The sequence below is a fragment of the Metopolophium dirhodum genome, chromosome 2, assembly GCF_019925205.1.
Source record: "Metopolophium dirhodum isolate CAU chromosome 2, ASM1992520v1, whole genome shotgun sequence".
NCBI classification, from domain to species: domain Eukaryota; kingdom Metazoa; phylum Arthropoda; class Insecta; order Hemiptera; family Aphididae; genus Metopolophium; species Metopolophium dirhodum.
The window spans coordinates 1,870,286-1,890,064 of record NC_083561.1 but is presented as its reverse complement, the minus strand read 5'-3'; the positions used below and the strand labels follow the sequence as shown (position 1 = coordinate 1,890,064).

Sequence of the window (19,779 nt, the reverse complement as noted above, 5' to 3'; positions counted from 1 at the left end):
TATTTAGTCTAAAATGTAAGGTTTTGTGTAATATTATTACAGTTACTTAAAAATATTTTCAGTTCATCTTGATTTTTTTTTAAATATACATGGAGTTCTATATTTTAGAGTTTAGACTGCTAAGTACTAAATAATTTCCTTAATAAGTACCTAAATTCAATAGAAGTTTTGATTATTTTGACTTATTTATATTATAAACATTTTTCATTGAACTTTTAATATAACTTTTTATAACATAATATAATAATAATTTAAAAATATATTATAGCACCAAGCAATGTTTGGTTGTTACCATCTAACCTGTAAATTTAAAGAGCTGATTATTTTTATTGTTTATAACATCAAAATAACATAAATTATAAATAATAACTAAAATTAAAGATTTTCCAACAATTTATTGTCGAGTAAAACACTCACAGAAGTTGACAGAAATTCAGATTATGAAGTGAAATCAGAACCACATTAATTGTTCAAATGTTGATTGTGCACTATTATACGAATGTGACTATCCTGATTGGTAAATGGCATATATTCGTTTATATTTTTTGTTGGATATTATTTGATTATAATTTATGAATATTTAAAACTTAAAACATAATATCAATTATATAATTTTTTTTTTTTATTGGTCTTGAAATGTATACAATTTGTGCTTCAACAACTCGGTCATTAACATTAGTTATATAATTTATTAATACAATATGATGTAATAATATTGTTTGCGTTACAGGGTACATCTTTATTTTCGTTTTATGTTCATACATTTTTAAGACTCACAGACTCATACCTAGGTAATGACAGTAATGAATCTCAAAAATCAGATCATATTTACTATAGTATTTCATATGTATATGAAAATTAAAAAAAAATAAAAAATAAAAAAATACCTAAAATATTGATGAGACAGCAAAAAAAACACATCATTGTAGAATAAACGCATTTTGTCGCTTCTCAGAATCTAAAAATACAAAAAAAAAAACAATATTTATAATATTATTTAAAACTAGACAATTATTATTAGATCAAATTATATAGGTTAGGCGTCACAATATCGTATACTTTCAGAAATCTATAAAATAATATGTTGTAAGTATATAATATGAGTATGATAAAATAATAAAATATAAATACCTATAGTTGATTTTTTTTTTTGTATTTTAGCAAAATAAGATTATAAAACAATAATTAATCATTTATGAGGATGTTAGCACACATTTATATAAATTAAATGTATAGTAATTTTTAAACAATAGCATTAGTAATTTTTACATAATACAGGGAAAGGGAAAAAACCAGAAAAGTAAATTTTCATTCATTCCGAGAAAAAACCGTGTTTTTAATTTCTAAACTATAGGTGTTTGCCTACATTTTCGACGGTCATAACTCTCGAGTCTCGACTCGTCTGATTTTTCTCTAGTTCAACCGCTTAAAATATAAAATACCCCAATACAAATAATTTGATACCAAAACCGCAATTTGAAAATAAAATTACTTTTCTGGTTTTTTTCTCTGTACTCTACATAGTTATATATATGTATAACTACATGTATACTTCTTTTGCTACGGTTAAATAGACATAAATAAATGTACTAAAATGTAAAATCTACATTTTAGAAAAGTATAAAAATAAAAAATATGCTCAAATGTATAATACTCCAGTTCTAAAATATCCAACACCGTAAGATCAAATATAATGTAGTGAGTATATAAATTATATGGATAATAATAATATTTTTAATACATTTATATTCCTTATTAGTTATTATCCTACAATATAAATGATATGTATATATTATAGTATTCATACCATTCTCACAATAAACCATTTAATCATAAAGTATTTACAATGTATATATTAAACTAAATAAAAGTGTACCTACATAAAACGTCAACATTGCTTATTTTTAACTATTACATTACATCTTATAATATGAATTGAAAGTTGAATTACAATAGTAAAATGATACACTCGTAATATGTTCACACGTAACACACAAATGTGTTCCATACGGTATACGCGTACTTTATTATTAAAATCTAAAAAAAAACCAAAAAAATCAGAAGTGCTAGAAGACCGATTAAAAATGAAACACACTTCGACCATATGCTTATTTCAACTTTAACCATCCAAGAACCTATCGCAACAACTGTTTCTCTAGCATTTTGCGCCACATAAAACTATTGGCACACCAGTACCCGGTTGCGCTGAAGCTCCGACAAAGTATAAGTTTTCAAATATTTTACATTTCAAACTAGGTCTGAACCATACAAACTTGAAATAATGAATGAGATAATCCTAGTATAGACCCTTTCCATAAATTAAATTCGTTTTGCCATGTTCTCGGATCGTTCACTATCTCATGATCGATCATACTTCTAAAGTTGGATATCTTCAATCTTTTCTCAATTGTGTCGATTACTTGTTCCCTTGCTCTCTTCACAAGTTGATCGCGAAATCAAATATTAGGAACATTCGATATATGCCCCCACCGGTACTAAGACAACGATTGTGTCTTTTCCTTCTGGCGCCGCTGTCGGATCGATACGACTAGGTACGTTAACATAAAACGATGGTTCGTCGGGCAACGTGTGATCCTTGAATATTTGATCGAAACTTTGTTTATATTCTTCAGCCAAAAAAAATGTTATGAACTTTCAATTGTGACACAATTGTTTTCATGGACCAATAAAAATGATATCGAGGATGAAGTCAGTTCTTTTTTCCCGAGTTTTTCGGCGTATGACGTTTTTGGCAAAAGCTTGTTGTACGCGTATACGAGATCTGCATTACAAATTACAATGTCACTATTAACCACATCACCATTCACCATTTTGATTCCTTTTGCCACTCCTTTGTCATCCCACTATTATTTCTTGAACATTGGTTTTATAATTGAACTTTGCCCCATGTTGTACGGCAATTTGTTCAAGACTTTGCAAAACTTTATTGAAACCTCCTTTCGGATACCAAATCCCTTCCGCTATTTCAGTGTACTGCAGTAAGCTATAGGGAGCTAAGCCATCATATGGTGACATTCTAAAATCATAAAAACAATCTTGGTTTTATTTAAAAGATAATAATATTAATTAACATTTTTCTATTTACCCCCCAAGTACATAGTCTGGAATGAAAACGCCTTTCTCATGTAGTCGCTCTTGAAATACTTACAAACTCTGTTGTAAACTGTGTCCAATAGATGCAGTTGGATTACGTCTGGTTATATGTTTCGGATTGAAAAAGTCATACCAATGTTGGAAATCAGTCTTGAGTGCAACTTTAACGCTCCTTTGATAGTGCACATGAGTTTCCTTTAAATAGCTCAAAAAGTTAATTAATGTTGATTCACCACTGCCTTCGTATTTTTCCAAAGAAACGAGATAATTTTGATATATCTGTGGTAAGTTCGAATGTTTCCCCGTCGTGAAAATGTACACTGTAATTAGAAGGACACTTCAATAACTCTATGTGATTTTTAATGTCCTCTCCCAAATCTTCAAATGTCTCCTCAAATATTTTAGGCATCAGATACAATGATGGACCTTGATCAAATCGATGACCGTTGTGATGAATAAGTGAACATCTTCCACCATTATATGAATTTTTCTCATAAATTTCTACTTGAAATCCTCTTTTACTAAGTCTAGCAGCTGCTGCTGTACCACCAACTCCAGCCCCGATGATGATAATTTAAACCACCATTTTTTTCAGTTATCTAAAACATAATAAACATCAATATTAATATTATTTCAAAAAATATGTGTAAACAATATTATTTCATTGGTTTTATAATCATTGAATGGATATTAAGTAAACCCGATGCGGGTGTACTACTCAATAATAATATGCTGTGCATAATAATATCGAAGTATTATAAATGCTTATACAAACATTTATCAAAGCTGGAAACGTTCCGATTTATGATGACATAGTATTAGAATTGAAAAATATGAAAAAATAATATTCAGGGTGCAGTGATTCATGATAAATTCAAAAATAAAATTATATATACGAATAATAACATATACATTGTTTTTTGTTATAAGTTCACTAGAAAAACTAATGGACATTCTTCTAAATGTCACTCCACGTCTAGAACCGTTAATAGAAATTAAAGTAATTTTATATGAATTCAATTAGTAGCGAGGAAAAACATTAGTGTCAAAACGAGATTGGAAAAGAATAAATCGCAGGAAAAGTGCCAAAATCCTGCAAAATAACTGTGTGCTTCATTCCGGATATATGATATAACCATCATAATGAAAAACCAAATCGTTCAAAAACTCCAAATGTAGGTATAATCTAAATCGATTAATATGTATTATCTGATAAGTGATTACGAATAATTACTGTAGAACGTTATAGATTCCGTGTTGTCTTCTAAGTAGGTACCTACTAAGCAATAAGCATTTGCGTAATCCTTACCACGTAGTAAAAATTAATTATATGTTTTGTGCATTTTTATATTTTTATATTTAATTAACAAGAATATAGATATTTACATTTATAACGGTATGGATTAATGGCGATTTTGAATGTTTTTATAATAATATATATAAAATATTAATATTAGTGCACAAGAATAATGATTTTTTTTTTTTTTAATATCTTTGGAACCTTATATCATTATATTAGGTATAATTTTATATTGACGCTTATGGTTATAATATGTTTGGCACAAATAATATATAGGTATTTTATATCTTAGTCACTTATGTCATACAGCTATTATTAGGTAGTTGACTAGTCACATATATCACAGAAGTAAATTGCAAAGGTAAAAATTAGCAAAAAAAATTAAAATGAGACAGACTGTGTTATGAAAAAGTCGTTTTACAAAAAACCTGATTTTCACAATGTTTTGTTAAAATGTAATTTAGAAAAAATAATCGTAGGGACTTGAAGTTTTCCAAAACTATGTTATTTCTATTAAAAATGTGGTTAATTAACAACACAAAAAACCTATAGCTTCCATAGTGTATGATGTATGCAAATCCGATAATGTCATATTATATTATAACGTTTATTTGTATTTATTTAAACTATTATATTATTAATTATTATTCCCTATTATATTTATTGATGGTCAAACCTAATACATTTTTCAATACATATTATTACCATTATTTCTTTACAAATGTTTATTTGTTTGGATTAGCACCTACTCATCATAACCGATAGAATGCTATCCTCAATGGTTAGATTAAACTGTATATTATATTATAGCTGTATATACTATATTATCATTGTAATTACCTCGTTTATCGATGAATATTAATATCAAAAATTGTCCATGAGATTTGCGAGGTTTAATAATAAATTATAACATCTACTGATATTAATTGAGTTGATTGCATTAAAAGTATTAAGTAGAAGTAATATTTGTATTTTAATTGATTCAACATTAAGACGTATCACACGTAAACGGAGGAAGACCGGAAATGTGATAAAAAAAAATGTAGCAATAAAACGTAAAAAGTTACATATTATTATATGGGCCTATTGCGAAGTAAACTAATTATTGGACGTATTGTTGGTTTACATAGAGTCTTTCGTAGTTCCGTGACCATGCCGGATTAATGTACCTATTTTGCCAATACGTAACGCCGTATTAAATGTATAATGAACTTTTGAAAAAAAATAAATATAGGAATCCGGTCACTTGAAACACAGAACGTTAGTTCACTTTTTAAATTTAGTTAAGGCCCCAGCTAATGTCTATTTAATAATGGGCAAAATTCAGGCAATGCAGCTTCGAAAACCACCCGGGAAGTCTTGTCGTAAATGATTATTAATGCGAATATGTCGTGGGTGGTGGTGCTCTACAGTCTACGCACTCACACGCACATTTCAACAGCAAGGCCGTTTGGTGGCGGGGATGTTAACTCACCCCACCCCCACCCCTCAAAAAAAATTTCTCGGATTAGTTAACCATAGAAATTTGATATAATTTAGAATTATGGCCTATTTAACTACCACCTACTATGATATCCATAACCCCCCCTCTATCCATGAAAACTTGTTCTGAGTACCTACAATCTCAGTCAACAGCACTATCTTAAAGAACAATTACAAGTGTATTTTTTTGATCAAAACACGGCTTGTGAAAAATTATCTCTTGTCTCGTAGAGTGATCAGATTTTATTTATTAATTTATTTATTTTGTTCGAAAGAGTATGATTTTCTACAGGGCATATTGGGCTTTGGTACTGAAACTTGATAACATTGCTAGAACATAAATAATAAAAAAAAAATTCAAAATTTGTGAAAATTGAATTAGGTTTTCAATATATTATCCTGAAAATTCAAGTGGACTCCTCCAGTAAAATATCAGGAACGCCTAATATATTATATTAAATGTAAATTGTAAATTCATATTTAAGCCCCTTTAAACAGGTTCTTATGATCAAATTTAAGATAGTTAAAACAATAATTAATAATTAAAAATTATTGACTCGTTATCTACGTCTATTTATTTTTATAGTGACAACTGACAATAATATTGTATTGGTAGTGTATAGACATTTTTAAGAAACAAGAAAAAAATTGTAGTTATCAAGATTCAATTTTACTTTGTAATAATATAATATTACAGAAATAATAACTAGTCATTTTCAACAATTAAGTTTTACTATATAGGAAACAATCACAACGGGTCCAACGGGATATTTTATATTATAATAAATACTCATTAAATAGGTACTAAATAGTCTTTATTTCCGGTTTACAACGTATATGATTTATTTCGCCTATGCCTTTATATTTGTTGTAGTCATATTTATCTTTTTTTTGTAATAAATTGTAAAAGAATAGTACGTTAGCATACATTTTCTGAGTTTATATAATAATAATAATATAAATTGATGATGGTGTTCATAATTTCCCCTCCGTACAAACACTTTTTAAGTTTTATTTATATAAGCGTATGTTTGTAATTATTTCCTTTGAGAACTGCAGAAATGGTTTTAAAGTATTGAAGTTATTTGTGTTATTATTTACATCTAAGTTAGTTTTACATATTTCTAGAATTTTTAGAATTAAAATATTCTTAGTCAAAATATAAATTCTCATCATTATCAACAGGTTAGTAAATATTTTATTATTAATTAAATTAAAAATTATAATACCATTGTTGAAATATACAATTAATATGAGTATTCTCAGTCTTATAAAGTAGGTAATTGAGTTTAAGTACACAAATTCTTTTTCAAAGTTGGTATTTAAAATCAAATAAGTACTAATTTTCCTTTTCTTTTTAGTTTATATATATATTTTTTTTAATTTAACATAAAATTAAACAAATTTTGAGAATAATATAATATGATATAGTCGTATAATTAATATCATAATATATATTTTCGATGTGAAGTATACCCGATATCTCAAATATCTATACAAAGAAAACGGCAAATGTAAAACTAATAGTTATACCAAATGATACGGTGTAAAAATAAAATTGTAATAGGTACATGAATTGTAGAACATGAAAATGCTAATAAAAATTTGGTTCAGTTGATTTATAAGGGTTTTGAATATTTTTTTTTTTTGAAATGAAATAATTTAAAAGCATTTGAATTTGTACTTTGTTTTACTGAGTAGTCAAATACGTATTTAAAATACATATCAAAATATATAACATATCAAAATAAGACATAAGTAGAAATCTGTATCTTTAATTGAATACTTTTGAAAAGTACATTATACAGGATTGCTGAGTATTTTAATATTGTAAGCACGTAGAACGTAGAACACTGATATGGATAAGCTGTTATAAAAGAATTTTGATCATATTAATTGTTGAAAAATATTTTAATGGCAATTAATTTCACATGTTTAAAATGTTACGTTGGAAATATTTCAAAAACAATGTATATGAATATGAAATATCAATATTATCCATTCTTTCTGTTTGAGTTGTGACACTCTAACATTAAATTTTTTTTTTCATTTTTCAGTCTCCGTCAACGTTAAGCTACGCGGGCGTCCATTTAACGTACACGCTTTCCGCGATTGGCTTGTTAACGGTAATAACACTGCCGTTCATAAATCGATGGGAAATGTCTAAGATCGCATTCATAAGCGCCGTAGCAATCGTCTACACGACAAAGCGTACGGCATGATCGTAACGTTTTCGTTGTTGTACCCTCATCAGTTTAGTTACCTACAGTTGGAAATTCATTAGTCAGATGTTTAGGGTGTTCGCGACATCGGAATATTCAATGCCGTCTATTGTCACCGAAGATTTTAAAAAATGTATTAAAGTATTAGATGCTTCAAATATATTTGGAACTTCCATTTATTTATTTCATATCGGTAAGTTATCTCGGTGGTTAAATGTTGAAATATAAACAAAAATATGTAATATATTTAATCAAATATACATATTAATACAAATAGTATTATACTATTATCACATATTATTATCACGAACAAAGTTACTGATTTGTGATTATGTTAAACAAAAGAGAAAGATGGTGTTTGGCTCTTTTGCTCATGATCAAAACATATTGCAACAAGTAAAATTTGATGCTTCTAACTCAGCACCAAGGACTGTAAGAACAGCATAAGCTTCATATAAATATTTTCTACCTACCAACAATCAACATAATATATTTTGAAAAAATAAGAAAACCAAATATAAAAATATTATATAGTTACAACTGTATACATTACACTCAAAAAATTCCTGGGAAACAATTGGTAACCGAACGTATTCCAATAAGTCTGGTAAATGTATATTACGATTTTCTCTATCATACTTGATAATAATTGTATAATAATAAATAAAATTGATTTATAATAAATACATTATTATTATATAACAATATATATATTTATACATTATTCATACATAATATACGAATGTATATAATATATATATATATATGTTATTGTAATTTATAATAAACATAAATAATAATTGGAACATTTGGTTTCGTTCAAGCCGTTTCGGAGGAGTTCAATAACAAACACTGTGACACGACATTTTTATATATTAGATATATATATATATCTAATTGATATGCTGTCGCACATTGTCCGCGATCCGACGTAGTCGGATTGCCTACCAGAATGGCTGAATCGCACTTACTGCTGCGAGTTACACTCAAAAGGATTTGAACAATCACAATTTTTTAAAGGGTTGTCATTTGGCAACCTTAAGTTATATGATATTTCTATATATAATTATATATATTTATTATCAAATATATGTATATTACGTTTATAAAATGATAGTACTTACGTGTTTTTAATTTAGGAACCCGATTGGATCTTCTAATAGTTTACGCGCTTGGTCGTATTACGGATACATCGGCATCAAACGCTGAAAAATTAAAACTAAAATTAAATCTTTATTACAAATTTGTCAGAGAACAATTCGCTGACAAAAAATCATTTACGATGTAAAATCAACACCACACAAAGCTGTGGATGGCATTAAATGTTTGCCGCGAGAAATTAGAGGTTTAATTTTAACATCAGCTATTGGAATTTATTGAGGTCTTATCAATCCAATCCAGTCTAGTCCATCATTTCCAAACAAAGCAAAATTATCAAAATTGGATAAATGTATGGTAATATTCAAAGGGCTTTATATTAAAATCATGCAGTACGTGGTATAAGTTGATTTTTAAATATGAATACTATCTTAGTAATTTATATTATGTCCATGGAGCTATTAATACCGGAATATTATGGTTATCCGAGTATTATAAAAACATTTTATTCGTTTAATCAAACTTGATTACAATCGGTTTTTTTTATTTAATAATCATTTTTATTCATAATTTTTTTATTGTTTGAACTGTTTATTTTAGTTTTGAAGTCTTACAAAATTAATCTTTAACTACCACATTTTAATTAAAATCAATAATTGATGTATGAGGTTTAGTCCTAACGTCCACTGACATATTCGCGCGGTTCCTTTATGTCCGAATTTTCTAACAATAAGCTTTTAGTATTGAAATGGCAAAATGTTGTGTTAATATTTTTTAAGTATCTACTATCTACATTATAAACACTCAGTATGTTATATACTTAAGTTATAATGGCTATAGCAATGTGATAATATAGAGAATAATGGTCATAGATTGATTAGATTTAAAGTATAATTTTAATAGCTCGGCCTCATTACCAGCGAATTCTATTGTCTTTGATAGGTTTAGAACTAATATTTTGTATTCTCGATTAGTTTAATTATTTTACCTTTATTTATTTATTTAGTAAGTTTATAGAATGTTACTGAATGTTAGTATATTGTTATAAGTACCTAATAAAAGTAATTTATATAATTTACACTTATTGGCACGCGCAAAAAGTACTACCTATTTGGTGCGATAAACTGCAATTTTGACTTTCAATAAATTATGATTAAGGTGAAATGTTTAGGTTAAGTAATCATTTTCTTGCCCTATATCCATGCCAAATATACACCTATTCAATATTCATATGTGTTTTTATCGTTTAATTACTTAATTATTATTACATATTTATACATATTAACTTATTTTTTAATTTGTTTATGTTTTGATCAGTCAACAATTTGACCTGACGATATTTCATACCTGCCATGTTCAATTATATGAAATTAAATAGATGTAAAGAAATAATATTTTAGCGTTAAGAGATTAATATAATGTACTTAGCCTTTAGTTTTGCATATTATGTACAATAATATGCTTTAATATGCGACATTGCTTTAAAATATTTAATGATATATATATTTTCATTCATTTTTAATTTAGATAATGTTATTTATGTATATGCTATAAATGTATTTTTAATATACGAATTACTATTTATTCAAAATTATGATATTATAGAGTTCACCGTGTTATACACTATAAAAATAATTTATAAGGATTTTAATAAATAATCTTTAACATTGAGTTGATTTTATAATTAGTATTTTAATTGTTATTATAAGTATGTCAGTTTATTAATATTGCATGCATGTAATTAATTAAGAACTCCTATAGTTTGTCTTATTTAAATGGTAATAAATAATAATATTATAAATTAATTCTGTGTACGAGTATGAATTTTGTTTCATAATATATTGTTTATTAATATTCTGTTGACAAGTAAAAACGGTTTTGAAGTATTTATAGTTAATTAAATATCCAGTTCATATGACGTGTATAATATAATATGTTATATACTTATATGTATGTAACAGTTGTTGTGGTCTGTGGCGATAAGGTCGAGAAGCCACAATCAAGACCAAATTCAAAAATCAAGAAATACAAAATAGAAATTTACATTAACACAAAAATTGTGTTTTATTACTTACCTGTGAGTTAAAAAAGTTGTAAACACGTACATAAAAAACATAAAATATAGACGAAAGTTGTTCCGAGATGAGTAGAGTATGAAATATATATAGTTAGTTAAAGTTTGATAAGATCTCAATTACCTATGTATGGTTTTGGTTTAATAGACCACTATTTAAAATGTTTAGTAAATATATTTTTAAAATTCGTCGATTGCTGCAATGAATATTTTGAACATGAGAAGTGAGAACTTGTCAATGGTCAATATTGTATTACGATGACGTGCACTTATCAGTAAACCCAAAACAGATAAAGTAGTCTATAAATTAGGCAGGATAAAACGGTCGACGATTGCCGTCAGACGTATGCGTTGAGGTGGTTTTTAGGCTCAACTTCATCTTTGAAACATAACTAGCAATTAAAAAAATATATATACTATAACGAACAGAACTGCAATTTATTTACACGCATAAATATATAATTAGGGACACGCGCTGAGGTCTATACCATATTAATATAATGTTCATATTAGGTAAAAGGTTAATCTAGAAAATTAAGTACTATTATTATCTTTTATTAACCATATTAAATTACCATCGGCCAAGTGGTTAAATATGTTTATATAATTGAGTATGTGAACCAGGAAAAGTTTAGTTTCACTTTGCTTGCAGTAACGAAATTGAAATACTCAATTTTTTAAATTTTTGTTGTTGGTTCGTTTAATTTTTATTAATTTCTACAGACATAAATATATAAGTAGTTGATTATTTAACACGTAAGTTTAAAAAGATTAAGATTCATAATTATTTAAGATTATCATGCCATTGAATTATTTATGAAGTATAGTAATATGTATGTGGATTTTCAAAGAAATGTACCCAAGTTCGTCCCCAATAATAAATAAATATTATATATTATTATCCTGCTCACTTTTACAGACTAAGGACTTTCATTATAAATACATTAATTAATACATTAATTATGAATACATATGTTTTAATTTATTTTCACTTAACGATTTTTCAACATCCAATATTAATAATTAAATTAAAATTGTTAAGTTTGTTAAACTTTTCACAGTGTCGTCACTGGAAAATTTCAATGCGTAAATGAAATTAATTTCTACCCATATTGGCTAAATGGTATATTTTTTCATTAGTTTGTTAACACTATGCACAGAATACAGATCGAAAGATCGGTGCTAATTCGGTATACAGACAAGTTTCCGAATCAATATGCGCTCTACAGACAAGTATTTAATTCTACATACATCGTTTACTTCGGTGTTTACTGTTAATGTAATATGAATGATAAATGATTAGGAAATTGTACTTTATTGTTGATTCACGTTCTAAATGTCTTCTAACAAGGCGATAAAATGGTCAGTAGGTACTGTCGTGACAGTAAAGTAGCTAGCAATAGTGATTGAGATGGGACTGAAAATAATTATCAGAGGACAACCATCGTTTTAATAATTTAAACTTCGCGTTCAGCCATGACGTCTCAATGATTTGAGTGTGGGCTCCTCCTGTATTCGCATTGGCATAGCATGAGGTTTGGTGATTTACAGTCTTGTGTACAAAACTTCGGCTTGTGAAACACCTGTTGTTTAGCTGCAAGCTGCGGTTCATTTGTTAGAATGAATTTATCGATCCTGCCTAGAATTTGCGTTCTATATTATGATCAGCAGAAGTGTCATTCATGGGAAGTGGAACATATATTGGACAATAGCTCAGAATTTGCACCGGTGAACCTAATATAATATTATAATCGAATAATATTAGAAATTAAATGTTGGATTGCAGAATATTGGGGTTTAAAATTCTGTTCGTGAACAACATTTTAAGACTATTTGATGTATTTTGTATTTCGTATTATATAGCGACCGTTAATTAATATTAAAACGAAAAACGAATCTTTGTTATTTATATTAAAAAATTAATATATTAAATTCAGTTTTACGTGCCTACTATATGATATCATTATAATATTGATATATTTCAACTATGGTGTCTGGTCCTGTTTGGCTGTCGTACTACGTGTGCTCTAAAGTAAAGATTTACCTTGGTAACACACTGACGTCAAAGGTTTTTGAGAAGTTTAAACGCCAGGGCATTATATAATACACATTTTTGATTAAATTTAATTATACTCGTTTAAATTATTATATTTGTTTTATGAATAGTTATGAGTATTACACTACCATTTGAATGGATAGTATGTATGAAATAAACCGATGAACTTTGGTCTATCTGAATCTGTAAATTAATAATGATCTTAGCATTGATGTTAAAAAATAATGCGTATAAGTACGAGTATTACGTGACATCCACCATAATATAAAAAAAACTACTAAAATTGTAGGTCATTCCACAATATTCGGTAAAGTGTTGTTTTTTATCGACATTTTAAAATCTATTTTACTTAAATTTAACCTATGCACTTTATATGTTGTATTAACTATATTAATAATATTTATATAATATATTTTAAACATTTAAACGATTATTTTTATTACATTAGGTACATAATATTTAGTATATTTAGTATTAATGTGTTAATAAATGCATTTTTATTGATAATTATTTAAATATTATTAATTATCAACTCTATATTGATACGCAACAGTTGACGTTTACATTTAATCGATTGGTAGTATTCAAATATATTTTACTTGGTAAATCTATAATATGTTATTTCCACCAGTCGATTCGATTTTTATTCTATAATCTATACGCGTAAAATGCAGGATACATCTGCAGTTGCTGCATACGTCATAATATACGTCAAAATAGTATCTCTATTACGATTGAAATCGCAAAATAATTTTATTTATTTATTTATTTATTTACAATTTCACGATTTTTCAGTTTTCGTAATCCGTCATCGACATCATGTTAACCTACATTGGCGCCCACCTATCGTACACTCTACCAGTGATCGGTGTCTTAACGTTAATAACTCGGCCGTTTATCAATCGATTGGAAATTTTCAAAATCGGATTTATAAGCGCCTTAGCCGTTATCTACACGATACCGTGGTACAGCTATTTTGTGTATAACCACGGGGCCAGGACGTATTCGCCCGGTGCTGTTCTAGCCGTCGTCGGAAATGTACCCGTCGAAGAGTACATGTTCGTCGTCATGCAAACCGTTCTCACTTCGTTGTGGGCCTTGATGTTCGTCCAGTGGTCGACTCCGTGCTTGAACTTCAACTACGATAAACGCAGTTACCAGTTAATTCGTTGGATACCGATATCGTTGTTAACCGTGGTCACGGCGGCTGGTTACGCAATGGCCGTGCGGGGACAAGAGACCTTCTATTTGGGATCCATACTGTGTTGGGCGTCCCCGGCAATCGCGATCATGTGGTACGGAGCCGGCAATTTTTTTGCGAAGAAGATTGTACCGTCGTTGATCGCAATCGCGGGCCCTGCGCTATACATGTGTTGGATCGATCGGATGGCCGTCAGCGACGACAACAACGACTCGGGCAAGTTGGCGCCAGAGGACACGTTGTTTGTCTTCGTCACGAACCTGATGGTCGTCCTGGCCGGGTCGTCCTACGACAAGGCGTACGGTATGATAGTCACGTATTCGTTGGATTTTCCACACCAGTTCAGTGTTAGTTGTAGGTTCGTTCGACAGATGTTAAGAGCATTCGTGACATCGGAATATGCTACACCTTCTGCCGTGACACGAGATATTAAGACAAGCATCAAGGTCTTGAGCACTTCGAATGCGTTTGGTACCTCCAACTATTTATTCCATGCCGGTAAGTCGTTAAAAAAAAAATAAATAACTAGTGCTTTGAGAACTCTGCAGCCAGAATCAATATAATATTATGTTCTAAAATAATTGATTAATAAACCAACATTTTAATTTAATTATATTATAATATTATAATAGGTATAATTAACAGACTTGCATTATTAAATCGTTTTTAAATATTATTCATATAGATAAAATATAATATGTAAAGCAGTAAACCTATTAAGTATGACGTCTGATATGTAAAATATATAAAAAAAAAGTAGGTTCAATGTCCATTGTCCAATGTATTCCATGGTTTAAAAACTTTATAGCAAATAATAATAATTATAGGTAGGTACCAATAAAATGGATTTTTGAATGAAAATTCAAGAAACTACAAAATATTATACAAATCTGTTATGATCATAATATTTAGAATTAATATGTACATGGTTTTTTTTTAGCATCGTTTTGGTTAACAGTGAAATTATTTTTATTTAGCAATTTATTTTGTTGGTACATATTACTTATTATATAGTTATATTTTAATTATCAATGTGTATTATATTTTTAATTCAGGTATTCGATTGGATTTAATAATCCTGTACGCATTTTGCCGTGTAACAGACGAAATGTTTGATAGCAAGTCAGATGAGAAAAAGAAAAAACTCAAATTAGAGTTATCCAAACAATTTATCAGTGAAGTTTTTGCTGACAGAAAATCAGATTACGACGTTAAAAAAACACCACAAGAAGTGAAAATTGATTGGAAAAAATACGAATCCGAGTTCACCGATGTCGAATTATCATCTTACCGTGCAGTGTCTAGAATCGCATTTTTTTTACCGCGTAAACCATTCGAAGAGTTATTCGCAGGTTACCAATGGGATCTTGAGTTCACGTTAGTTCGAAACGAAAAAGATTTAATGTTATACACCACCTACGTGGCCGGAAGCATAGGCGCGATGTGCCTTTATGTAATCATGTACAGATATGGTAATGACATGAATGATCTCGTCGACAAGGCCGATTATTTGACTAAACACGCGTACAAAATAGGTCAAGTAAGTTGTTCACCGCCATAAGTGTTGATTATTTTTTAGTAGCTATTATCAATACACTCGTTTGTACATATTATATTTCCGTCTAATGTGGAAGAACTAGTGTAGAACTTCATATTCTAACTCTTGTGTAGTCGCGTCACTCGTGTGATGTTTACCGGTGAACGGAATGACAATCGCGACAAAGCAGACATCGCACTCACACCCGCATTCCCTCTTATATTCTTCTTAAAGAGTGGCTATTTTCACCACGCTAAAATCCGTCCCGTTTCTGGCTGAGGCGACGTAACACACGTTCAATGCGGCAGATTATGATTGAACGGATAGGTCCTAGGAATAATATATTAACAAAATATAGAGTTCCGGAATGCAAATGGGAGAAAGACAGCTTTCGTACCAATCGGCAACCCCAGTCTGGTAGACACTTGTTTTTATCAGCATTCGCTCGTTCGTGTGATAAACTCGAGGGCCTAACCGTTCTTTTATTGTCTATTGCCGGGTCTGTTTGCCGTGTTAACTAATTAATTGATCGGGTGATCATTATCCGAGGCGTCAGCTGCGGTCTACCTTCGATTCAGCAGCCGCCGCCAATCATTTAGCCTCCTCCGTTTATCGCGTTAACAGTTTTAATTATTCTTATTTATTATTATCGAGATAGATAAGAATACTAGAGCGCGTATACGAATTATAAATAACGTAAAAAAAAAACGACCGGTCACTCTACGACAGCCGACGTATTGATGCTATTCCGACCACTTTACGACGAGAACGTTTTAACCGATGACCTTTTTTTTTGTTGTCTATTACGTGATTTCGGTATTCTTATCTATCTCGATGTTTGTATTATCATTACTAGGGCCGCTATGTTGATACCTTAAAAATCTATAAAAATGTCCTGAAAAAAATGTATATGTCTATGAGCTAAATACTAAAGCTCATGAAACTGTTAAAGTTAGTAAAATTATTTATTGATTTGTTGATTAAAAATTGCAATTTATAAACATACGTGATTTCGATTTAAATTTGAATTTCAAAACTGGTTCTAATTTACGAAACAATAAAAAATGTACAGCATTAGAAGTATTAGAATTGAAATTTGTGACATCCATTGTAAGTCCATCTACCTATGTTGTTCTTTTGTTATTACTTATTATAGTCGTCGTTATCAGATATTAAAAATATTAAAGTTGTGGAAAATATAAAAATATAATAATGACAAATAATCGACTCGTAATTTTTCCCTCAATTGTTAAAAAATAGAAAAAGTAAAATTAAAATTCCCCAAAACTTCAAAAAATTACTTTAAAAGTCACAAAAATGACCCTATAGATGAAAAAACGCAAAAAATACAAAATTAAACTAGTTATTTAGATTTAAATGTTATTGAAACACATTTTAAGTTAGAAAAGTATCGTTGTTAGGCTATGATTTTCCAAAAGAAAAATGCAAAAGTCATCATAATTCGGGTTAGGTTAATTATTATTACTCATATAATTTTTCATGTAAATATCAAGTCATTTTTCTCAAGTTCTGACTGTTTATTGTCTTTTTGTGTGTAATGCCGTGCATAAAAATATGTAGTTTTGCCTACCATATAGATTTGTAATATATAGGTCTTAGGTAGGTACACAATTATTCTTTGATAAACCTATTTTATTTAAATAACGTACATTTGAAGATTAAGTATAGGTTTATGGTTAACACTAATACCCTTATATTCACTATATAATATATTTGATAAAAATGTGTGGTTTAAAGTTTGTAAAAATCAAAAAAAAAACCTCGACATTTTAAATAAAAAATTAAACTAAATAAAACTAACGTCAAATAATAATAATTACAAATGTAATAGTTGAGGATACACACATTACCCACGGTACCGATATCTAATTTTTTTGTAGTTAAATTCATTATACGACCCAATACTGTGTACGTACAGGTCGGCAAAAACCTGTCTTTTGTCCAAACTTTTATACGCACGCAGTTCGAATATCTGCAACAAAAAATACGCGCACGCAATTCTGTAGGTTAGGTACGCGACCGACCTCAGCAAACTGAGGCTATTTTAAACACCTGCCTGTAATTTGTGCATTATTTTTTATCACTTTTTTCACTCTGTCGTTCATCTTCTGCTACAATATGCTCTTATCACATATGACATAAATTTTCTTCACTGCCTTGAGATTTATTATTACTTTAATATTATCATATCATATAGTATTATAGTGTTCTAATGTGTTATGTTCTTTAATATACTTATGTAATTAATATGTATTATTCATATAAGTATTAGGTAGGTAATAAAGACCAATACCTATACGATTACACTTCATCGCTTTATTTATGTGATAGAATTATGTAACATATTGTATATATTATAATGTAATAATAATATATTATTTTAAGTTACTACTCGTTTAATAATATTTAATACCTATTTAATAATATTATACTATTTCGTTTCGGACTTTCTCACTCTTTCGCAGCACGGCGTTTTTAATGACACACTGATACTTTAGTCACTTTAGTCCTTATTATTCGACATTTTGACCAACCAAAAAGAAGTTTCTATTCTGCAGCGAATACTGATTTGGACTTACTCAATATATTTATTTTTATTTTTGAAGGGCCTACAACTCGTGAATATTGCCCGGGACCTCGTAAGTGACAGCGAATCATTGGGTCGGTGTTACTTTCCAGCGGAATACATGGACGACGAAAAAGAAGATTTAAGAATCTTGTGCAAAGAAAAAAATCCCAGGTCTTTGGGAAATAAGAAGTTGAAGAAATACTCTTCAAAAATGATACAGTTGGCTAACAAACAACAATTCGAATCGGTGGGTGCTATCAAATATTTGCCACAAGACTTAATAGGTTCGGTTCTAGCATCTACCGAAATGTACCGAGGGCTGATTAAGGCGATACAGTCATGTCCAACTTATCCGACCAGAGCGTCGTTACCAAAATTGAGTAAATTATTAATAGTACTCAATACTCTTTATATTAAAAGTATCCAATACATTTTTTAAGTGGATTTAAAAATTTATAATTGGTCTAAACATACATATTTTGAGTATAATACATAGTTCGACTATAAAGTAGCGTTATTTATACTATAGTGTATGTAAATTATTCACTTTTATTTTAAATTTCAATAAGTAAATATAATAGGCGTAGACCAGTTGTATACAAAATGCTAAATTAATCATAATTTTAATTTTAACCGTTTGTAATGATTATTGAAAAATGTTAATTTGTGACTTTGAAATTGTATAAATTATGTTTCATTGTAAAATATAATGCATTTTATTAAAATGTTATACAGTTGTAATATGCCTATATTATAAGCTCATTTCGCCATCGAACAAGAAAATAGACGTAGAGTTACTCCTGTCGCCTTTTTCTATAATCCCTATAGTCATAGTCATTCTTATTCAAAACTGCAGTAGAGATGTAGCTGAGTAGATAATTGAATTTACTGAGTGAATAGGACAATATAATATATTGATAGTTATTCCAATGGCACCTATACCTTTATTGTGTACTACCAATAGGCGTGCGCACAGGGGGGGGGGGTCTGCGGCGCCTGACATTTTCTTTAATAAATACTTAGATATCTATAACTTTTATAGCTAAGGATTGAAAATTTAAAACAAGGCTCCACGTAAATAGGTTATATATAAATTACTTTATTC

The 19,779-nt window shown here is 29.0% G+C and overlaps 1 protein-coding gene and 1 pseudogene across 1 annotated transcript; one reads left to right on the top strand and one right to left on the bottom strand.

Annotated features, from left to right (window-relative positions):
- Nucleotides 1-600: 600 nt before the first annotated feature.
- On the bottom strand, nt 601-3,700 carry LOC132939261 (uncharacterized; annotated as a pseudogene).
- Nucleotides 3,701-11,895: 8,195 nt separating this feature from the next.
- On the top strand, nt 11,896-19,404 carry LOC132939258 (uncharacterized). Its single transcript, XM_061006338.1, has 4 exons — nt 11,896-12,046; nt 14,142-15,045; nt 15,603-16,087; nt 18,712-19,404. The coding sequence occupies exons 2-4, from the start codon at nt 14,166-14,168 to the stop codon at nt 19,111-19,113; spliced, it is 1,767 nt and encodes a 588-aa protein (XP_060862321.1). The 5' UTR covers nt 11,896-12,046; nt 14,142-14,165; the 3' UTR covers nt 19,114-19,404.
- The last annotated feature ends 375 nt before the right edge of the window (nt 19,405-19,779 follow it).